Source organism: Phoenix dactylifera, chromosome 1 (assembly GCF_009389715.1).
Source record: "Phoenix dactylifera cultivar Barhee BC4 chromosome 1, palm_55x_up_171113_PBpolish2nd_filt_p, whole genome shotgun sequence".
Lineage (NCBI taxonomy): Eukaryota > Viridiplantae > Streptophyta > Magnoliopsida > Arecales > Arecaceae > Phoenix > Phoenix dactylifera.
The window spans coordinates 19,680,347-19,705,219 of NC_052392.1; the positions used below are offsets into that span (position 1 = coordinate 19,680,347).

General features: G+C 37.4%; 1 protein-coding gene across 1 annotated transcript; it reads right to left on the reverse strand.

Moving 5' to 3' along the window:
• Nucleotides 1–2,498: 2,498 nt before the first annotated feature.
• Nucleotides 2,499–20,828, reverse strand: LOC103701511 (uncharacterized protein slr1919). The gene is made up of 14 exons (XM_008783586.4): nucleotides 20,607–20,828; nucleotides 20,384–20,519; nucleotides 20,057–20,303; nucleotides 19,107–19,148; nucleotides 16,814–16,885; nucleotides 16,195–16,330; nucleotides 15,888–16,045; nucleotides 14,651–14,735; nucleotides 13,777–13,946; nucleotides 13,158–13,319; nucleotides 9,531–9,680; nucleotides 6,968–7,228; nucleotides 3,939–4,217; nucleotides 2,499–3,222 (listed from the first exon to the last, which is right to left on the reverse strand). The coding sequence occupies exons 1-14, from the start codon at nucleotides 20,662–20,664 to the stop codon at nucleotides 2,965–2,967; spliced, it is 2,214 nt and encodes a 737-aa protein (XP_008781808.2). The 5' UTR covers nucleotides 20,665–20,828; the 3' UTR covers nucleotides 2,499–2,964.
• Between the last annotated feature and the right edge of the window lie 4,045 nt (nucleotides 20,829–24,873).

The following is a 24,873-nucleotide window of genomic DNA, read 5'->3' on the forward strand; positions in this document are numbered from 1 at the left end:
GAGGTCTTGGCATTTTAACTATTTTTTGTCATGTTTCTTGAAACAAAATGATGATGATGATGATAATTTAAGGAAATTTTTTGTAAAGGTGCAGAAGAAAATTAATTTTGGGGCAAAAGTAGTTAATTTTGAACTTGACCCATTTTATTTCCCTATCTTAAATTTCCAAAGAAAAATAAATATTTTAACAAAAAATGATTTTTTGGGGCAAAATAGTCGATTTTTGAACATAATTGGACCATTATAATTTATAATTTTTATAAAAATTAAAAATTTTGCATAAGTTTCAGAAAAACAATGGAGGACTGCTATATTGCTTTGGGTTAGAAGGTGAAATTTTCTACTTGAGCTTGAGATAAAGCGACAATTGAAGCGTGAAGTCAGAGAGTGCCTAGGAATTAAGGAGCAAGAGGGGATATGGTGTTATCTGGATCACTGGATGTGTCCATCATTGGGCGGAGACTTTAGAGGATCGAGTGTGTTATTATGGAGCAGAATATCTAAGAGCAGTTAGAGGGCTGGCAATCTAGATCATTGTCCATCATAGGCAAGTTTGACTCTGGTAAGATCAATTCTTAGCTCTATGTTGATCTATCCCATGTCCAATACTATTCTGTTGAGAACCTCTCTTATGAAGCTCAAGCAAAAGTTTCTGAATTTTTTGTGGGGTTCGCATGGTCATGGGAGTAGGGTGCACTAGTAGCTTGGAGAGTGATTTGCCAGCCATTACAGGATGGTAGTTTAGGCATTCCGTTCTTGCTAGTTAGGAGAGAAGCCATGATAGTCGGCATGCTACGAGGTACCTGCTCAAGAAGAAGAGTCTTTGGAGCTCGATGATGAAGGCTAAGTATGGCCCATGGATCTCAGTTGCAAACATTCAGGCTAGTCTAAGTAGCTTGCTCATCTGGAGATAGATCAGCACCTATGTTCCAAGGGTGATGGCTAATACAAGATGGTCGATTGGGGATGGTTAGACTAGGGATGTGATGAGGGATACTTAATCGTCTGATCTCTCATTAAGGTAATGACCAATCATAGTCAACATGGAGACCGTGGCTAGTATGTAGATCTATGATTTATTTCTGCCTGGGGAGAGGAGGTGGAATTCTAATCTAGTTGTCCTCTTGTTTGGGGAGCAATTGGTCGAAAGAATGCTATCTCTTGCAATGCCTATGCATGCTGCTCTTAATGTAAAGGTTTGGAGATCTACTTGCAGCCTGAGAATGAGGGCCAAGAACCTTTATGATCTCTTTAGAAGAGAGCTTGCACAGAGACATGATTATGCTTGGATCTAGAGATTTGATGTCCACCCAAGAGTCGCCCTTTTTATTTGAAAGGTGGCCCTGGGTCATCTTCCAACTAGGGATATTCTAAGCAAATGAGGGCTAAACATCCCACCAGTCTGTCTTTGTGGTGAGGAGGAATCTATTGCTCATGTTCTCTTCCAGTACGTGATGGTAGTACATATGTGGAGGATCATCGGCACGCCTTTGGAGATGCTTCAGTCGATGACTCTAGTTGAGACCTTCCTTGCGTACTTGAGGGGTAGCATTAATGAATCGTCCTCCAGACCTTCTAATATTAGGGCTGTATATATTGCCTATCATATTTGGATGGCTAGAAACACTCGAATTTTTGAGGATGGCAATCAGTCGCTGTGATTCATTTCGGAGAGAACTCTGATTCAAGCCACTGAGATCGCCAACTCACCTTCTGTTGGAGAGCCTATAAAATCTCAACACACCTGAGACTCCTCTTCAGCTCTCGCAGCAATCTAGATGATTTGCATCACTTGAGAGCTCTCACCTCCGAGTTAATCAATTTTGACAGTAGTGTCATAGATAGTGATAGCAAAGGCGGGGTAGGATTTATGATCAAAAGCCAAGATTCTAGACTTAATGTGGCTGGCAGAAGTTCGATCTTTGATGCTTCAATTCAGAGCGAAACTGAGCATAGCTTGGGCGAGCATCAGTTTTGCACAACTAATCCTAAGGGTTGATTTCGTCTATCCTAAAGGTGGCTTTACTATGGCGGTTAGATGGATCCAAAGATAAGCGAAGAAGAGAGGCAACTTCACACCCCTCCTTGCAAAACATTAGAAGATTGTTGAAGGAGGACACTTCATTCTACACTAGGCACGCCTACCAAGAGATGAATGGAGATGTAGATGGGTGAGATGGTGCGGATAGCAAATATTTTATTCTCTGATTACGCTGATATCTGATTTTGTCAGATATATTCATACTAGATTTCTGCAAGTAATCCATCTTAACAATATATATATATATATATATATATATATATAAAAGCTGACAAAACCTCCCATCGTTGCACCCACGTTGAGTTCAAATCCTATCCACAACTTGCAGAATTTTGGATGCCTAACATACTGGTTAAGCTGTTTAACCTGTTAAATTGCCCGGCCGCAATATATCATTCGTCAAGCTAGTTGCTCTAGATGGTCTCCGACTTGTACCTCTACTAGCAATCAAAACGCATCAACGTCTAAGATTGCACCCGTTTAATTATTTTAAAACCGTTCCACAGACCATGGTGGGCTTGGGTGTGGCTCAAGAAACTACATCTCCACCAAGGATTTAAACCTCCAAACAAGCGGCATGATGGGTGCTGATCCAATCACGGATACCTTACAGACAAGTGCTTCAATAACATGCCCCGAAGTGGAATACATGTAGATTGCGCTCATCTAAAATCATCCACCGCTTGTTAACAATCCATCTGCAGATCAAGCTAAGATACCTTCTCCCTGCTCCAGTATACTGCTATGTTCCCCCTTCGCTCGAGAAAACCCATGCGAATGACCACCAAACTGGAGATAAATCATGGGACAAAAAGGACCCCACATTTTACAAAACTTGCTTTACTTTTGGAACTTGTGGTGTGGTTGTCACGATCATTTTCTTCCACTGTGTCAGCTAGGAAATAATTGAATGATTAATAGGACTAACTTATTCGTGAATCTTGTAATCCATCTGGCTTCTCCAACCAGTGAAGTAGTCTTGATATACAAAGCCATAATGTTTCTGGTATTTTATCATGGAAATGACTTGCTAAGGCTGCAATGATGTCCAGAAGGAATCTATGGACCTCAGGTTTCACTAACATACGTATCAACATTGCAGTCCATACTTCTGGTGCCAAACTTACAGCTCGTTGGAAAGACCCAAAGCCATTCACCAATCTTTTAAGCACTTCATCTCTCTGCCACATGAAAAATTAGACAACGGTTAGAAAATATTGAGAAAAGGTACTCAAGCATTCACATCACAATAAATTAACAAGTGCACGGGGTGTTCTGATTCTCTAATGTATGTAAATTTAGCGACCTTGTTTATATGACTCATATCTACCATGACTGCAAAGCATATGTTTCTGCAGATGATTATAAATTATTGATACTGCATGCCAATGTAAACTTTTCCCCTCTATGCTGGAAGTAAATAATAATATAATCACTTTACATCAAAAAACTGTTTCATATAGGTTATGTTTGAAGAATTTTTGATACACAATCACCCGCTTGACAAAACAATCTACAAATGCTGAGCACAAACTATGCACACGCTATGGCAAAATGCCTGATACAAGAGAAAGAAAACTAGTCAATTCAATTTTCTCTAGGAATGACCATGGTCGAGGCTGGATCTGGTAGGGGATCAAATGAATTACCAAATCAGCATAACCATGACCATCTAGCCTTGTCTCAGCTATATGGATTTGTGGTCAGGCCTGGATCTGGCAGACGGATCAAATGAACTACCAAATCAGCATAACCATGTTCATCAAGCCTTATATCAGCTATATGGGTGGCAGGCCCATTAGATTACGACCAATTCTCCTATTTCTCCACAATTTTGTGTTAAGTACTAATCTAAACTGAAATACACAGTGCACCAGTATACAGGGTTTTAACAAACCTCAGAATCAGAAATTTTGCTTGCTTCTTCCTCAACAAATATACATGGAAAGGAGGTTTCTTGCAGGAAGGCATCTGCAGCCTTGATTATGTCCTGAATGAGAAATACCCGGATCCTCCAACCTTTCTCTGACAAGATAAACTGGAAAAGATCTTCTGTAGCAGCAACCACAGAGCGCATGTCAAAGAATTTCCATCCTTGGACATTTGAAGCCATTGCACTATAATCACTACCATTTTCACTTGCACATTCAGATGACTCTTCAGAAATCGCTGTTACCTGAAAGTATTCCATACATTAGAAATAAATGAAATTGTTGTAATAGAGAAATCCAGATGTGTCAAGTCTTTGGCAGCAAAGGGAGCAAGGAGCCAAAGGGACGCACAGATAAAATATAAACAACATCTAACTGCATGCTTTGAGCATATTAATATGATCATTATCATACAAGTTTGACTTGACACATGTTTTACACCAATAATTAAGTTCTAAAACATACAGTTAAAATGAGAATCCCCACAAAACGGAGATAAGTAATTATGACTCCCTGCACAAATAATTACTTGAAATGCCTTCTTGCTTGACTTTTACTGTTTTACCGGAAAAACTTAACCTGTTGATCTTTTTAATTGGCGATCTCATACATGATTGAAATATTGGAGCATGCCCAAAATTGTCGTAGTTGTCTAAGATTTTCCATGTATACAACATGTTAAATTAAATGTCACAAGAACCACCTCCCTTTATCAGGTCTCTTTCCCCAAGAACACATGGAAGCAAGGTCGGCGGAACCATCCCGAACTGGACGGTTCTGATCGTACAGAGCCGTCCCGGCGGCAGACCAGAACAATTCCGACAACAGAAACAAAACCCGTCGTCGGAGGGGGAGGAGAAGAAAAGAGAAAAATAGGGAGCGAGCGGGAGAGGAAGGGAGAGAGAGAGGGAGCGAGGCCGGCGGAGGGTGGCGGAGAACAGCGGAGGGCCGTCAGAGGCCGGCGCCCGAGAAAGAGGCAGAGGCCGTGACCAGGTCCCCTATTTCAGCTAATCACTTGCCGACTTCACTTAAAAATCGCATTTTTTTTTTTTTGATTTTGCGATATTTTAGTGAAGTGGGCAAATCATTTGCCGACTTCACTTAAATATCGCAAAATTTTTAGCTGCCAAACCACTGAAACAAAATAGAAAACTCGGCCGCAGCCTCCGCCTCGTGCTCGGGCGCCAGCCTTCGATAGTCCTCTGCCACCCTCCTCTCTCCCTCCCCCTTCTCTCTCTCTTTTCCTCTCTCCCATTCGCCCTCTCCCCCGCCTTATTTACTGTGTTGGTACAGGCCCGTACCAACCCGTGCCTCCGAGAAACCGCTCTGGTGCTCGGTACCAGCACAGCAGACCATGCATGGAAGTGTCCAAAATTTTAGGACAAAGAAAAAAGTGATGCTTTGGTAAGGTCAATTGCTCAGTCAACCATCAACTACTTCTCACATACTAGAACTGATGATCTCTGCATGATTCCTGAGCAGGCAGACTTTTGTGAATGGGCTTTCCCCGAAACCCCCCAGTCACTAAGGTAAACAAAGTAGAAAAAGTACCAATTTCTGTACAAGCAATCTAACGAATGGAGCATATGAGGGCCACTACACCAAAATGACTTGATGAACTGTTTTTTTCTTTTGAAAGGAAACAAGAGGCTGACATCATAAATGAAGCATAGGATGAATTGCAGCAAAGGTGAAACAGCTAATAAGGTCAAATTAGACATAATAGAAGCAACCAAAACCACATGCACTATCCAAATAACCTAATCAAAGGAGCAAACATGATGCCGCAATATCCTAATGGATCTCGATTTGTTTCCTTTATTATAAAATAAAAAGGGGGTCAAACATTATTACAAAAATACAAATTACAGGAACCAATTGCTGCAGCAACCAATGACCCAGCCTAGGAACTGGTCACCATGTCATTGGTCCAACCTTGGGGTCAACAAGTAAGACCAAGGACAAATCAAAAACTGCATAATACAATTATAAAAACTAATATAATTATAAAAATGTTTATGATAAATATATTTTATCATGATAATAGGATAACTTGTTAATGAATTTTATTGGTTAAGAGAGTAAGCTGCTTCTTGCAGTCCATGGTTCGATCTGTGGGTCCCACACTCAGTCTTGTTTTATGGGGATATTTTAAAGAGGAAAACGCTTTCTTTCTTGTTTTATGGTGTAATTAAGAGGAACCCAGTTTCTGAAACCCAACAATCACTTGGGTCAAGCAAAACCCAGCCAGGTCAGGCAGGTTTCTGCAGGTCAAACATAAATCCATTCTAACTGGATACCTGAACCAAACTTAGTCATGGTTTGACATGTTTCCACTACAACCAGCTGGTCCAGTCTGGGTCTAATAACTATGCCAGCAATGGTAAACCAGATATATAGACTATATTAAGAATGATGAAACAAAGTCACAACGACCACTAGGATCATCCTACATAAAAAAAAAAAGAGGAGTGTATATAGTGCCCTCTGTGCATAAATGGATTTTGAAAATCTGATACTTTTTTAAAAAACAGGGGATGAAATGGTGCAAGATTGAACTGCAGCAATGGCAAAATAGCTAATCAGGCAAGAAGATACCACCAGCTTATCTGTTCGACAAAATAATAAGAAAAGATAAGAAAATCAAAAAGATAAGTAGAAGCATAAAAATGATCATAAATTTACATTTCTATCAAGTCTAAATGTTTAGGTATGGCTCCCATGGGACCTGCATAATAACAACGCCTATTTTACAAATTTCTGTAAAATGTGTGGGTACTGATCATGTTCTAGCACCAATCAGTGACCGTTCCACTCAGCTGGTTCTAGTCAAAGATGCTAATAGCAAATTGATATAATTCATACACTAAAAGCTACAAAAAGTTTAACATATATGATAAAGTCTAGTGCAAATAAATTAACAATTGAAAAACTTAATTAAAATGCAGTACAGGTGCAGGAGAAAGATGCAAGTGATTAAAAATTAACTACTCACCAGTCGTTCAAGCCGATTCCATCGGATGGAGCCATTGTTACGTATGATAAGTTCTCTTAATATTTTTCTCATATCAGGATTTGGGTCTGCGAGAAGCCTCCCTATGACAAAAGGGTATGCACTCTCAACAACTTTAAAATCAGGATCCAGAGCTTTTGCAGTCCCTTCTAAAGATCCCAATGCTCTTATAACCAGTGCATAATCAGGGGGCAGAGAGAAGTTGAACTCATACATGACATCATATAACTGGCTCATTATTCCCTAAAGTAAAATGCAGTAGATGTAATGAATATACGGTTCCAATAGGATTATCAATATCTTGAAGATAACAGCAATATGTATGTTAGATGGCCCGACATATAATGAATAAAGCAGATAGTTCTTTGCTTTAATGAAATGCCACACATACAAATCGAAGAGAATCAAAAGCAAAACACCTTTCACCAAGTTATGGGAAAATCCGCTTAACAATTATATGATGCACCAAAAACCATAAGGTTGTGCATCAAAGTATCATTTTCCTTTAGTGATGAGATCATTCCCACATCACAAGTAACATATTTTTTGAAGAAAAGGACCAGTAGATATGTAACAGAGAAAAGCAACTCCAGCCAAATACAGGTTTGCAAAGCAAGAAAAGAGGGAAGAAACCAAAAGTCACCACAACGTTATATTTTTTGAAATTGATGGCACTTCTCTTCCCTTGATAAAGCTGTAATGCCACCATTTTTGACTGCTTTCCACTGTATATGGCAACCATCTCCAAGGACCATATATCATAGCCAACACAAGCAATGACCTTATTGGAAATATGAATTTAGCGTTGACAATTAGTACAGTATACTACCCAGGGTACGCCATCTTCATATAGAGCCCTATATAGGTGCCACCCTATTATTGTGTCGGTATATTCAGTACAGGGGCCGATTTGGCTTACCGAGTATTAGTACGCCCTCTGTACCATGTACCATTCGGTGCTGGTGTGGTATGGTACGTTTCGTACCGTCCGGTTTGGTACAGTATGGCATACCTTGCTACTACCTTCTCTAGCTAATCAATAATTATCTTTGCTAATTCCAAAGGTCTCCATTATGGTATCCACCACCTTTTATTTAGCCAAGCAAGAGCATGCAGGGATGAAGACAATTATCTTGTTTATTTTGTTGGATTCATCTTATCTTTGTATTCCATGTTATCAAATAAATTTTCTTCTTGAATTAACATTTTACATAATTTTCTTAATTATGGATTATGTTCAAAACATAGATTCAACAAGACACACAAGAATATTAAATGGAAGGAGTATATGTTGTCCTACAAACAAGCATAACTTCAACAACTCTTCTCATCAGCATTAGCAACTCCACATTCATCTTTTTCCTCGACCCTACGGTGCATCATCTTAGTCCCTTGTACCTTACATTTTCTCATTAACCTTCCTCATAATAAAACATTGTATGAACTACTAGAACCACACGATCCAACTTCCAAACTTTTATAGAACTTGAATTTTCCATAAAACAGTCCTCATCTGTTGCTCACACTCTTTGAAATGCCATTATAGTTTTAGAATTGTTCTAATGCAGATGGGACTAAATGGGGTAAAACTGTTCAGCCATCTTAAGTTTTGGGATTCCTATTTTGTTTCTATAATTTGTCCAACATTCACATTTAGTCCATCCCCTTGCTACAATCACTTTTGCCAATTCTGATTCGGCTTCATATTGGTGTGAGATAAGACTGCCCTAATGGAAAACTCGGTTGCCCACTCTACCAAATTGACCTTTTAAGACAAGGTTATACTAGGAAATTAACCTTGCATATGTTGTTCTACCCTACAAAGAAATTGTGTACAGCTTTCAACAAATTTTAAATTACTAAACCGACAGTAAAATTCATTACCGTACTTCTTCACACTAATATGATATTTCTTCCCTGTTTTGAATCTATTGAATGTTAATATAGAAGTTTTGTCGGGCTATTCATTGAAGGTTTTTAGTGATACAGCCCACATTTACATAAGATGCAAAATGGGTTAAAACAAGTAATTTTAATTCTGTCCTTATGAGTGCAATACAATTCTTCTTCATTTTTCTTTCAAAACAATAGCTTCTAGCCTAAACTGAGCTGAATCATGTAGGGAGAATGCAAGCATATATACATATACATATACATATATGTATGTATCACTGGTTAACCCCCAAACCAGAGCATTTTAACAACATAAAGTTTTGAATAAATATTTAGATATATGATTCCTTAATTACTTCATTCAAGTGGTATACAAATTCCTCACTGCCATTTCTGACTGCTCTTGCATATGACCATCAAGTGAAAAAAAGAAAAGAAATATTTTGTTAATTTCTATAGTACTACATTCACTCATGGTTACTCTTAATCTAGAAGTTTATGTTTGCACATGCATCAGGAAATTTGTATTGGTAAAGCAAAGAGGATGGTAAATTCTTTCCAAAAAGGGTTTGACATGCAAGTTACCTGTACAGAGAATAAGATAAAAATTTGGAAGGTATTCAATAAGAAGCAAAGACAATAACAAACCAACCTGGAAGTCATTTGCTTGTTGAGTTCCATCACCAAAGGATGCATGCAATGCATCAGCAACTAATTGTGTATCCGTTCCATCGGGAATAAATCCCAGAGAAAGGTAGTCATTTGCCAAACCCGATGAATCACGGTTAACATAGTGTACAAGCTGAAAAAAATATAATACATAAACGAAGTTACAAGCATGCATAAGAGAAAAGGTCATCAAAAAAATTTAGCACATAAGATGTGGCGTCAAAGCAAGAAATTTAGGATTTAGAAAGAGAAATAGAGGGAGGAGTAAGGGGTTAAGTGCAGAAGGACATGGAAATATAAGACCAATACCTATAAAAACAAAACCTGGTCATATCATAAAAGTATGTGAAGGGTTACCAGTTAGCTAAAGCTACAATGTACAAACCAGGTAGAATCTAAGCCATGCAAGGTCCGCCGAACCATTCAAATCGGGCAGTTCAGGATGTGCCGAACCAAACCAATCAATAATCAAACAATTTGGTCACCTGATCAATCCCAAATCAAAATTGGCCTGAACCGGTCTGAACCGTTTGGTTCTGCCTGGTTTCAAGCGATTTTGGGCTTTTTCGGACTGAACCGGGTTCATTCTTTTGCAAGTGAGTTACAACTCCTCTCCCTCTCTCCTCTCTCCTCTCTCCCAATCCTCCTTGCCCCTCCCCTCTCTCCCTCTCCCCAGTCCTCCTCACCTCTCACAAGTCTCCTCTCCTATCATGATTCCTCTTGCTAGGTTAAGGTGTCATTGCCGCCACCGCCTATGATAACAACAATGACAATGACAATGACAATGACGACCATGGACCACCGTCTCTCTCTTTCTCTTCTCTCTCATCATGCCACCAATGATGACAACATTGAAGGTACACTTGTCCCTCCCTCCTTCTCTCTCCTGCCCCTTCCTCCCTCCCTCCCTCCCTCCCTCCTTATCCCCCCTCCCCTCTCCCTCTTGTTGGTTCCAATATGCCTCGGGTTAGTATGATACTGATGGTACAATACCAAACCAATAGCCGACCAGTACCACCACCCATACCAATATCCTGCATCCGCTTCCACATCCCCACCCACTTATAGGCCTTGTTATCTACTCACTATATAAGATCATGTGTTCCCCCCCTTACAGAGCTTATAAAATTGGTCCTGTTTTTCATAATACCTTTAGAACATGTGCAATGTATCTACAGAATAATTGTAACCATAAACATTACTCCAAATAGACAAGGTTAGCACTTGGCTCCAGAAATCCTTCTTCACCCATCATTACAATGAAGGGCCACATTCACTTTAGAGATGCCTCCCCAAAAATTCGATCCACATTATCATATCTCTTTTCCTCCTCTTTTCTAACTGTTAAATACTAGGATCAATTTGTCTGTACCTCCTATACTTCCTTTTTATGCCCTAAACTTCCTTTTTTTATTGACTCCCCAAAACCAAAAAAGGCAATCTTATCCCCACTTATCTCTTCACCTAGACTTCCTAGTACCACAATCTTAGGACTCTCATCTTGTATGGCTGGCTCCCATGATTGCTGCAACATCCTAAACCAAGCATTTTCAGTCATCTTATTGGTTTATTAGTTTTCCCTTATATGTCAGGCCAACCCAGGGGTTTGTCACGTAAAACCCCAGAAACACCTCCACACTTCATCCATGCGACTAATTATCTACCTCATCATTCTTCGGTTTTGATTACTACTCATACCCAGCCATAAAATAACCTATGGATCACTCCAATATACATAATTTTGTGTACTCACATCTTGTATAGCTGGCTCCCATGATTGCTGCAACATCCTAAACCAAGCATTTTCAGTCATCTTATTGGTTTATTAGTTTTCCCTTATATGTCATGCCAACCCAGGGGTTTGTCACATAACACCCTAGAAACACCTCCACACTTCATCCATCCGACTAATTATCTACCTCATCGTTCTTTGGTTTTGATTACTACTCATATCCAGCCATAAAATATCCTATGGATCACTCCAATATACATAATTTTGTGTCATTGCATTATTCCGTTCATGTTTATCTTATGCACATGCTTCTTATGCACTCTTTCAACTTCTTCCTGATCCAAGGTCCGCCGTACCGGTACCGGTCAGCGTACTGGTGGCGGCCCGAACTGATCTGTACCGGTCCGAACCGGTCCCATACGGGTCCTTCAATAATAAACTACCGATACCGGATTCCACGATGATCCGATACCGGTCTCAGGCCAGACCGGTATGTACCGTCTGTACCGGCCGGTACGGATCGGTACGGCAGACCATGTCCCGACCTTTAACCAAACTTGTGCTCAATCCACTCAAACAGAAGATTCTGACAAGGCAAATGGCCCAACAATGTAATTATGTCAGGTGCCATCCTAAATTCAAGGCATGTCTGCTAACACTAGAATTAGCAAAACACCATTCAGAAAGTAATCCAGACTTCTGTTGTCAAATATATTGGTACTAAAGGACCAGTACCGCTAAATGCAAAATCTTCAATTGCCGATGTATATCAAAGAACTTACATCATTTCATTGGCATGTCAGATAGCCCTACTCAACCAGAAAGATTTGACAAGTGAAACAAGTACAGAATGCACATACAGGTTTATTAAGTTTTCAGAACTTCTTGGTGATAACTTTTAATGTTCAAGGCAGCCTTTGTTCAACAAATTATGGCACTCCTTTTTATTTCGCGTGACAAATAGCTCATAAACTAGAGGGCCACTATACACCACAAGAAGTAATCTGTACATGCACATAGTGGCGATGGTATCAGATGAAATAACATGTCTCAGCAACAAGAACCTTATAGGTGCATAAAAGGTATCTGATCAGGCAGCTTGATAGCTGAAACTAAAATAGAAAATAAAACTAACCATAGCCAATAATAGCCAGAAGGCCCTTATCTCCATTCAAGGGTGGTTAGATAAATCTTCTTTCACCATTGATTTATATCATGCAATACATCATCCACTCACTAACCTTTTCTTATCCTCTTATAACTTCCTGTGAGATTTTTTTGGTCCATCCCTTTCTCTTGTTGACCCTTTGGTGTTGCCTCCATCAAAACTCATTTCACTGGACTATATCATCTAAATAAATTCTATTAATCTCCACCTACTGATTCAACTCCAATGTTTTCGTTGATGCAAGTTCAGGTAGCTCTCTGATTTTTACCACAAATTCTCCTTAGAATCATCACCTCTACAATGTTCTTCTAATATGCCTGACTGAGCATATAAATCTAGCGCCCAAGCCCACAAAGAGTGGGAGATTTCACACCATGGAACAAAAGGAACAAGTGTTAAGAATAGATGTAGGTCCTTTTACAAAATCATGCCAAACAAATATAGCCATAGACGGACTCATAGCTTGTAAGTCACTGCACTAAGAGTATCACATGTGAACCAATGCACAAACTCAATATGCAATGCTTGAAGAAATCTGACTAAGAACTAGTGAGTGCTTATATCTATTGTAAAGTACATACAAGACTATTGCAAGCTATAGACCTGGTGCAGAATTAAACAAGATATTAAAATGATATGAGAAGACTGCATAAAATATTTCAACACTACATGGATCTAGTGCAGTAAATTGTAGTGCAAGGAAAGCTAACCACTTGGATAAGTCCTACACGGAAATGGCGAGGAATGTCTCCCATCATACCAAAGTCAAAATATGCAAGTGATCCATCATTAGTAGCAACAAGGTTTCCAGGATGTGGGTCAGCATGAAAGAATCCCTCTTCAAGAAGTTGTCTCAATGAACAATAAAGTCCCTGGCAAATTCAAAAAAAGCAAACTTATCATTTCAAATATAATTGTCCTGCTTTCACAATCACAGAAACATATTAACTGCAATGTTTGAGAATCACAGATGATGATTAATCTGCAAATATTGAAATTTACCAAAATTACCAACAAAATTATCAACTCCACAATTTATTTGCAGTAACATTTGGTAACATTTATTTTTTTAAAAGAAGGACATAATACATGATGACAAAACCAAAGATGCTAAAAGATGAATGTTATAAAGAACATGTTTGCAGTTAACCTTGCATATTAGTAGTTATTCACTTATTATTCCTATATACTGGCTAGATTTTTAGAGATATTTTATCACAACATTTGATACATTCAAGACAAGAAATTAAATGCTAAGATAGAGGCGATAAACTAATATAAAACAGATCAAAATGAAGGGTAAAATGAAGATTTATCGTGAATAAACACCTGATCAATTAGTTGTTTCCGATTCAAACACGCTTCATTGATACGGTCAACATCTGTCAGTTTGATCCCATCTATCCATTCCATTGTAAGCACAGCATTACGTGTGAAGTTCCAATATATCTTTGGAACCTTGATGCCTGAACCTCTTGTAGGATTAGCCTGACCAGTTGCTGTTGACAAAAGCTAATCAAGGTCATCCATCATGCATGTAGAACAACTAATGTAACTTACATCTACCAACATGGAATTCTCAAATTTCCATATAGCTGCATTGCATTACATCGAATGTAAGACATGGGTATTTTCAACATCTTTTTAATGAAATAAAAAAGATATATGATACTAGAAAGTATATTGCTAGGAAGATTTGTAAGTATGCCACGGTACAAAGTGAGTGACTCAAAATACTAAGTAAAATTTTAGGGAGAAAAATAGCAATACAGAAGTGTTTTCATTTGGGAAATTGCAAGCTCAAAAGTTCTCAAGTATGGCATTTGCTCATGTAATGGCCATTCAAACTTAGCAAATAAAAAAGGCGAAGAAAATAGATATACCTATTCAAGTAATGCTATCTTTTTTTTAGACAATAAATACAGCAAATATAGCATACTAATTTTTCCCAAATTCTTTGAAAAAAGAGAGGGAAAAAAATGAATGGGCAAGTTTCGCACGCAATTCACCAATAATGCTCCATCATTAAATAGAGATAAGAAGAAACACCATGGTCTAAAACTATCTGAAATAGTAGTAGTAAACTGCAAAACCAAATTCACAGTGTTCAAGCAGTCCAGCCTAATCGTCATCAGTCATATCAATGTCCAACCAAAGAAGTTAATAATCACTGCCTGAAAATAAAAAGACTAAGAGAACTTACTTGAAGAAAATGCATAGAGAGAAGCAAATCTTTCAGCATTTTGTCCCTCCAGGATATAATCAATTTCATCAAACATGTGTCTAACCTGTTTATTCCAGAAATTTATTGCAAGTGTCATTACAGCTATCATCTTATGGCAGAATTTTAGGCAAAAATTATTGTCAAAAATATTCTAAAAAAGGGTTCCTTATGTTAACAAAAGGGCACAAATGTTCACAGTCATTAGATAATCTTATTGACAAGTTCAGACATAGGCAAAAAGCCAAAGACGCATCTCAAGTGTTCTACAATCTCTTTGTTCTTTCTGAAAATAACCAAAAAAAATAAAAGCTACATCCACAAGTATCAGTTTTAACACCCCAGAGGCCAGAGCCGAAGATGATAATAAACAATGGTTTGGTTTCCTACTTGTTAAAGTCCATTCTTAATCGTTTTTGCCCCTCATAGAAAGAAATCATAAGCCGATCACCAATCAGGGTCACTATTTGGAATTACTACTCCCATTTTCTTATTCAGAAGTATTTCCACTTAATTCATGAAAAACGTAAAGATGATGAGTGTAAGATAACAGATATATTGATTTCGTCAAGGCGACGAAACTCCTCAGTTTAATTCCTCAACTTGAATAATAGGTTACAGCGCCCTTGTAAAAGCTGAAGCAACACCATCACCACCACCACCACAAACACAATTATAACTTGGGCATGCCATCATGTAGCTACCAACAATACATTATTTGCATCTATATGTATTGTTTAAGATAAACTCTAGTAAAATCTGCGTTAAATTTTGATTACATGGCACTCTGACATATTCATCAATTTGGCTAAAAAGAAAAATATGATTTAAAACATCAATTAGCTAAAAAAATAATGACCATACAACTCAAAAATGATAACTGAAAACAATACTATTATTTGGAAACGTAGTTAGAAGAATACCACATTCATGACAACTTTGTTGAGATGATGATGATGACAATGATGATTACAAAAGGAGAATGACCATACAACTCAAAAATGATAATTGAAAATGATATTATTATTTGCAAACATATGTACAAGAATACCAACACAAAGATCAGATAGTTGGACACATTCATGACAACTTTGTTGAAATGCTGCCGATGATGATGATGATTGATTACATGAAACAACAACAACAACAACAACAACAATAATAACAATAATAACAATAATATTAGCAGCAGTAGTAATAGTTGTAATAGTAAGCACACCATCTCATTCACTGCTACCAATAAATCTTTGCGAGCCTTTGCAAATCGCTTCAGTTGGCCTCCAATCATATGGAACAATAGTGCATCCAGAGTCAACAAGATTGCCATACCAGGACGTTGCACTTTGACAGCTACAAGCTCCCCAGAATGTAGATGAGCTGTATGACTTGAAATATCAAAGTAATGCATTTAAACCAGGGAACTCAAAGTTTCAATTGCATGCTTAAAAAGAAAACGAACTAATTATAATAAATATCTAAACTCAGAGTGAAAGTGACAGATCGAACAACAATTGTAGATTTCTAACCTTTATACACTTGCCCCAATGATGCTGCCGCAATAGGTTTGGGGCTAATATCTGAAAATAGTTGAGAAATTGGCGCATCCAATTGAGACTCAATAGATTTGATTGCAACATGAGTAGAAAATGGTGGTATTTGATCCTATAGTAAAGAAAAAATTCAGCTCACAAACTGAGGGAGAAGAAAGGTTTCATTGACAAAATATTGTGTGGACAAATTGACAGCAATTGCATAAAAGCTTGACTTGATAACAGTTGGCATGCAGAGCTTGTTGCCTAATGTTTTCTAGATGCAATAGTTTCTGTAGCAAGAACACTTTATGGTCCACTTAGATGCCCCAATCTAAATGTCGTATGCAATCTCCTTCACTTCAACAATTCAACTTATCTTGCTTTATTTTTTTGCATCAAGATTACTGTGTTAGATTGAAGATACTCAATTGGTTTAACAGAATAAAGTTTAATTAATAACTTAAAAACAGAACAAAGGAAATAGGACACCAGAAAACAAAATCGACTAAAAGATCAACTAAACAACATCTGCCAATAAAGGCCAAGTCATCCCTGTTTTAGTCTAACGTCTGAAATTTGAAAAGATGCATTGATTAGCTTGAGAGCTAAATACTTGTAGCTTTGACAGCTCTTGGCAATAGGCAGTGGGTAAGATATCAGGTCGTGTGCTCAGTGCCTGCCCAAGCTGCAAAAGAATAAAACTATAAGAAATAGCCAAAATGAACATATAACTTATTAGGCATTTACATAACGTTAACTTTGAATCCTTTTGATAAAGAAGCTAATATGAAGAAAGGAAACCAGGAACACAAATTAGCACAAAGCTTATATTAATAGATTCATAATAGGTAACAATTAGTGAGAAACAATTGCTGCCTAGATGCAAAATCCAACCTAGAGTAGATTTTGGATACAAAAGTTTTTCTTGAATTTGTTAAATGAAGGACATTTTAGAATTTGTAGCCATGAGTTTGAGAACTGGGAGGCAATGTCTGACCCAAACCCACCAACTGCCCAAACCTCCCCAAATTAAATGGATTTCCGTGACATTTTTAATAATCGACCAGGTAGTTGTTACCAACCCAATTATGAATAGGTCAGGTTTGGGTTTTCCACTTGAACCCAACAGCCCATGGGTTGGGCAAACAATTAAAAATTTAAAACCCAAACCCCAGGCCTCTAGGATGATGATAATAGTTAGTGGACCACATGTTAATAAAGGTTTGGTTTGAGTGATTAGAAAGGCCATGCAATTTATGGTTAGAGCAACCACTATGTCTAGGATATATCATGTTTTCTTCTCCACTTTGATTTTTTCTCCTCCCTCTCTCCCTTTATTTTGACACCCAGCCCTAGATCTCTTCATGGTCTTATGACGTTTCCATTTTAAAGGTAGATGACTGAACAGCCCTAATCAGGTTGGCGCATTGGATATGTTCCACATAAAATAAGTGGGTTGGGTATGAACTTATGCTTTCAACCCATATATAAATAATACAGGTATGAGTTGGAACTTTGTTTAAATTTGTACCAACTGGAACCAACCAAACCCCTTGCCAACCACTAGTTTGACTGCTTGACGTGTAAGTTTGCAAATTCCAAGCTTAATAGTATGTACCCGCACCTTCTATTCTAAATTTTTTTCAATAAACTAGTAAATTGCAAATTTTATGTTTCTATATGTAAAATATTTACATTTTATGTTGTCAAAATCATAAATTTCAGTTCTTTGAATCATCATGTCTGATTAGGCATTTATTTCAAACTTCAAGGAGAATTAGTCCTTCCTTTTATTTTTCCTAATTATTGTAACTTGTAACAAAAATTCTCCAGAGTTAAATAATCCCAGCAGCTTTTAAGACCCAGCTTGAGAATACAAATTTAGCACTTTTTCTTTTGGTATCAAGGGCTGATGCATCCCAACCCAGGATGTATTTCCAGGTTTTATCTTTAATTTTTTTTAAAAAAGGACTCCCATTAGCAGATAAAAGCGATGAACTAAAAAAGCATTCCTACTTTGACCGTTTATGAGATATAGATAAACTTAAATAAAAAAATATTCCTTAAAAGACAAACATAAAGTCCTTTTGTCAACCATTAGTAGAATACCTTAAACTCATTCATGCATGACCAGTTTTGAATATCCAGTTAAAAGTATTTCAAGCCTTTTGTAACTAAGTCTGACAATCTTAAACGTAAAGCTTGTAATCTGCCTGTGAAAAACTGAATTGGGTCATGATTTTCTGACCTGGCAAAATCTGGGCAACTCTAACACAACCTAATCATGTGCAAATTGAGTTCATGTTTTCCACACCTGGCTGGTGCTGGGTGTGATGAGCAGATTAAAGGGTATCTGAAACATAAAGTTTTGAGAAAGGCAACTAGGAGACAGCTTGAACCTTAGGAAAGAACCTCCTTTTCTGCTGCATAATTAAAACCCTACAAAATCAAAGATCAAGAGCACCGGAGCACCAAGTGAGGGTGGCACATGGGCTCGGCATTAAGGTGGGTAGGTACTGGGATTTTTAATATTTATTATCTACTTGTTTTTTTAATATTAAATTTAACCACATCAGCCAAGACTTAATTTGAGACTAGATAGGAGAGGTACAATTGTGCATTTTCCTAACCTGATGAAATTCTAGTAAAGTTCAGGTTGAGAATTGTATGGACAAGACCTGAATTTAACCCAATCCATGCAACTGTTAGACCCAATTTATTCTCTTCTTCAATTAGGATAACTGCAAGACAAATGGATGCATGAACAGAGAAGCTCCGATGAGATTTTAAGAATTAAAGATATAACAAGTTATTTTTAAAAAAAAGGCAGATCCTAATGTTGCAAAAATGTTCTCTTACAATTACTGCAAATATAAATTCCATGTTGATAGAACACCATAGCTTACCTTTATATAGAATGGACCCAAGCGAATTAAAGTCTCTCGAAACTGAAATAATCCAAAAAAAAAAAGAATAAGCTAAATCATTATTGAGACTAGAATGAATCTATTGGTCAGAAAATAACAAAAATCATAACCACCCCCTGGAACTAATTAATTATGAATCTATTAGAACAAATCTATTGATTCCCTATCTATAGCAGCACCTTTAACTCAAAAGATAAGCTAAAACTGAGCACACATGCAAACACACGAACACAAATAATAAGCCCAAAAACCAATGCACAAAACAACACAGACACATGCACACATACAGACGTGCAGAGAAGGATTATAACATATGGCTTTCTAGATATAAACATAGGGCCTTTGAGCAAAATGATTGAGCACGTTGCAGGATGTGGATATGATTAGGTTTGTGAAATATTTACAAGGGTAAACTCCTTTCTCATAGACTTCTCCTAGCTGGAGCCCAGTATGCAAGTGATTGAACGTTATAAAGGCTTGGTAAGGCAATATCAACAAAAGATAGCCGTGGCGTACAAATGCATAGGATCTAGCAGCTATCTTAAGTCTCATATACAGGATATAACAGGTATCCTAAGACAAAGATTGAGGAAGTCCCTCCCCTGCGAGTCTGCGATTTCAGCTACTCAAGAGCACAATAAAGTCTTACAAAAAAAAAAACCACAATAAAATTGAAATTTGCACATTTATTTGCATATACTACAGGAATTCAAGAATTCTGGTTTTGCAAGAAACCTTCGAGACCCCTTTTAATTTCAAGGAAAAACAACCTATGAAGATAACATAAATTTGCCAGATAGACATAATGGATGACCATCAATATGAAAGAATGGTCAATCACAATCTTGCCCGAAAAGATTGGAAAAGGGTTGTTAATTTTCTCGACCTGTCACAAGCACAGGTCATAAGAATCAAGATGATCAATATACCTTAACAGCACGTTTACTTATGTCTTGAAGCAAGAAGTGCCATACGGTCAGCTTGGCCACCTGGAACGATATAATCGCCGCTCTGTACAATGCCAAGAAGGGACCGAACCGTTGGTGAGCAAACCATGTCTTGGAGCCATACGTTCCGAGTATGTTCCCGAATTCACTCTCCAGCGACTCCTTCCTCAGCTTCGCATACTCCGCCGACGGCCTCCCTCCGTGGACACTCGTAAACCCAGTAGAAAACCTAAACCATTACGGACAAAAAAGAAATTCAGCGGAGCACGCACACGTAGAGAAGAGAGAGAAAGAGAAGAATGCACTGACCGCCGTCGTAGTAGATGATCCGATAGGAGTATATGATCGATTCTTTGACAGCTTCTGATTTCAAGAACGGTCTGGCATCTCATCGAGAAATACTTGAGAAGGGGATTTTCCGAGGAATCGCATCCATTGCAGGGATCTGCACCAAGATTTCATCAAGAATCAAAGAGAGAAGCAGGCAATCGATTTAGAGAAGGATAGAGGGATGGAAAGAGAGGTAAGATACGTGGAGAGGGGAGAGATCGGCGGCGGTGGTGGAGGAGTCTGGGGAGAGCACTCCTCATGGGCTAACCCTCGATTCTTGATGCGATTCTTCGATCACATCAGCCAACCTGGGATAGAGGAGGAGATGAGATATAACGGAATGAGAGAAAGAGGAGGAGAGATGCGTTTCTTGGGAGGGGAGAGAAGTGAGAGCAGAAGTGAGAAAATCGAGCCGCAGGCAGCGAGACGCGGAAGAAGAGGGACGCAAGAGGGCGCCACGTGCCCAGGAGTTTCGCCCAGGCCGCGGTGCGGCCACCGGGGACCTGGCCGGTTGGTACGTAACACGTGCAATGCACGTGAGCAGGAGTAATAAAAAAAATTCCTTTCTTACGCTTGGTATTTTCATACTTAAATATTTTATTACTTTTGTTAGTTAGCTCTTATTTATATTTTTCTTTTATAATTGAGATATTATTTTTTTATCATAAATTTTTTTCTGATTTGTGCACTCTAAATTATTTTTATATATTTTATAATTTTATTGATGTCATATTCTATGCTTTTTGTTTTTACAAATTTCATTTCTTTCCTTTCCCTTATTAAAATTATGTTTTTTTATTATTTTATCTAAGTGTGCTTTCCAGTACCAAGAGAATCCTAAATTTTTATTCTATTAATATTGTCTTATAAAATAAATCTTGCATTTCAAGTTTATTATTGATAAATTTTAAGATCGACCGTAGCCGGCATGGAAGACTAGCCAGCCAGACTTTTTTATGAAACCTTTGCTTTATCAATTAAGGCATGCCAAAAAGCGTGCAAAAAATCCTTTGAATTTCAAAACCTTCAACGTGATGCACATATGAAACGACCGTACGTAACTTTTGGAACGTGCGATGGCTTGCCAAAGACAGCCCACATGCTCAAATCCTCTAACCCTTGTTGTTTCTTAAAAATCTTTCTGATTTAAGCATTGGAGGATCCTTACCCGACATTCTCCAGCAAAAAAAACATCTACATCTATGTTGTTTCGTGTTCAACCCAACATTGAGACGAAGACTCAAGCATGACCTTAGCTTTTCAATACCATCTCAAAGCATCATCAATTTTCACCAGCTCGATGCCTTGTTGATGGTGATTGTTAGCCGCAACAATTATAATGCTATTTTATATTTTAATATTTTGATACACTATTCTATTTTTTTACGCTTTTTATTACTTTATATTCCATACCCAAGGTGTATTCTTATTATTTTTATGGTTATTAAACATGCAGCGCTGGCGTGCTAGTAAGACGAAATCATTGAGGCTAGGAAGCTGGGAGGACCGCATCTATTGATAGCAAGCGGAAATCATTGAGGCCATGTGGACTAAACATCTCTCCGCAGACCGCAGGAGCACCACACGTGCCGTATTCTAGCAAACTAGGTGATGGAGCGGACAAACTTCAAACTCGCATAACCTAGCTTTCCTTTCCCGTTGAACGCTGGCCCTGGCAGAATGAGCGTATATTTAAGACAGCATATCATAACCTTCCATTGCGAAAATGCCACGGGTTGTTGGATGCCAGAGACTTTTGAATTCCATCCTCACCCGATTTCAGCTACAGAGTTCCATACTTTGCACTACAACTTCCACGCACAAGCTATTGCAACACGCAAGCCATGTTTCGCATTATTTTGGAGAGACTAAAAATGCTATTTGGAGTCCAAAAAATACTTTCGGACGATATATAGGGTGATTGGTAAACAAAATATGAAACAGTTGCCTGATGCTCCTAGAAACTAAAAAACCTCTGCTTGCCAGAAGCTATTTGTGTGACCAAAACTCTCCACACCAAAATAATTATATTATTTATTATAATATTTAGATTAAAATTAAATATATAAATTATAGATTAATAATAATTTATACTACATTATATTAATACAAAAATAACATTATAATATCATAATATTATAATATTATACTAACATAACATATCATATACATATATTATAATATTATAGTCTGTAATAATGTATTAGTAAATAATAACAATAATACTTTATATCAAAACATTGTATTATATGTATTAACTGATAATAGATTCGTTATATTATACTATATTATTATAATATAATATATATTATATCATATCATATTTATAATGTTTATTATTACTATATTGTAACATACTATATTATAGTATAGTATAGTATGTTATTTTATACTAATGTTATGAAAATACTACATAACTATCATTATTATATCGTAACAATTAGATTTTAATAGCATGACATTATTGTATTCCTACAATATTATACTATTGTGTTACAATATTACCCTATTTTAGTATTATACTATTATAAGTAAAAAAATTTAATTTAAGAATACTTTATCACAACAATTCTTGATTTACATCAAAAAAAATACTTGATAGTACTAAAAGTCAAAAAAATTGAATGTACTATGCAATATCTTTTAAGACTACAAGCATTTTCCTAGTATGGTTACCAAAGAGATGTTAAAGTTCTATGGTACCACACAAATGTAGTAATCAAACATCAAATAACTTTTTTGTTTAAAACTCTACTAACAAAAACTCTAATGACAAAACCTCTACTAACAAAAACTCTAATAACAACAGCAATCCTAAACAAAATCATAATCTACTCAGGTACTGCAATATATACTATATAGTATAATACCCTCTCGTAAGTCCTCCGGTTGTTGCAATTTTAGCTATGCAAGAAAGTTGAGATCAACTGCTATGTGCTCAGAAACAAAGTCAATATGGTAAGCCAATTATCCATTCTCAGCATATATTTGCCAATAAAAGCAGGAGAGCATATATTTGCCAATAAAAGCAGGAGATTGTCTTTCTTTCCTTCATAAGTTAAATGACAAGTATTTATGATCCTGTTAGCAGATGAATTGGGACAGAATTGTCCCTCGTAACCAGATAAATATATTACAACAATCATAATAGCAGTTCATCATTTCATCATGAGTGAGACTTGATATACATAGGGCTTCATTTGCTCAAAAAAAAATATTTTGTCAACCATCCAGTGAGCTTATTCATAGGGAAATCCATCTTTAGAAAATACCTTTGGTTAGCTTACCTTTTCAATTGAAACCATTTGTTTACAAGCATGACTATCGTTTGAAGTACTGCAGGAACCTTTTTGCTCCATAAATCGACCAATATATGCAACCATTAGGCCAACTTAAAAAATCAGCATCTTTAGACAGGATAAATTTTTCCCTGTTCTCCATAAAAATATAACATGGATTAGAAACTAAGCTTTGAACTTCAGCACACACTTGGTTATTCCTTTTGCTGATCTGTTTATCTAGCACTTCCTAATTAAGAAAATTTCAGGCTCCATCGGGACATTAATGCAAAACAGAACTCTTGGCACCACCACCTACAACCAGACCATCAGAAGAAAACACCAAGAATCAACATTGCCAGACACTGATTGTGACATAAGCAAACTCTTCATGTCTAGCTCAACTGTCGCAGCACAATAACATGCTGATACGTACGACATGTACACAAGCACGCGCATATACAGCCATACCCTAAGGCAACTATTGGATTTATATTATATTATGCTCTGACAACATGAAGAAGGATACGCAAAGCTGAGTTCAAACAGCCGGAATAGGTCCATCAAGAATGAAACTCAACAAACTATCAGAGAGTGTAATGTCAAAAGCTGCACTGATAAACCAAAATGATGAGCCCACTCGAGTTCCCAATACTACCAATTAAATCACAGCTTTGATGCGAAAAATGGATTGACTTTAATGACCTGAAGGAAAAGGAATAAAGCAAAGAAAGCCAATGACAACTAGCATTTTGGGGTCCACAAAATGGAGCAGCAGTTTGCCCCACAGGTGAGGAATCAGCCTGAGGAATTAATAACACATCCTTCCAAGCTGGGGGTACGCAAAAAAACCAGTCGAGCCACAAACCTTAACCAAACCGATCTTTTCGGTTTCGTTTATATCAGTTTTTTCTTAAAACTCGGGTTTGGTGTTGGTTTGAGAAAGACGAGCCGAAAAATTCAGTTCAGTTTTGGTTTGACAACCGTACCGAATTTCTCAGCCTAGCCCATTGAACATCAACTCGAAAATCAAACCAAATCAAACTGAATTTCTCAGGTTGGTTTCAAGCGTTTTTTGTAAATGACCGGTTTGGTTTCGGTTTTAGTTTTAGGAAACTGATTTTAATTGGTTTAGTTTCAGATATATCTCCAAACCGATCCACCCCAACCCGTCCACACCCCTATTAATCT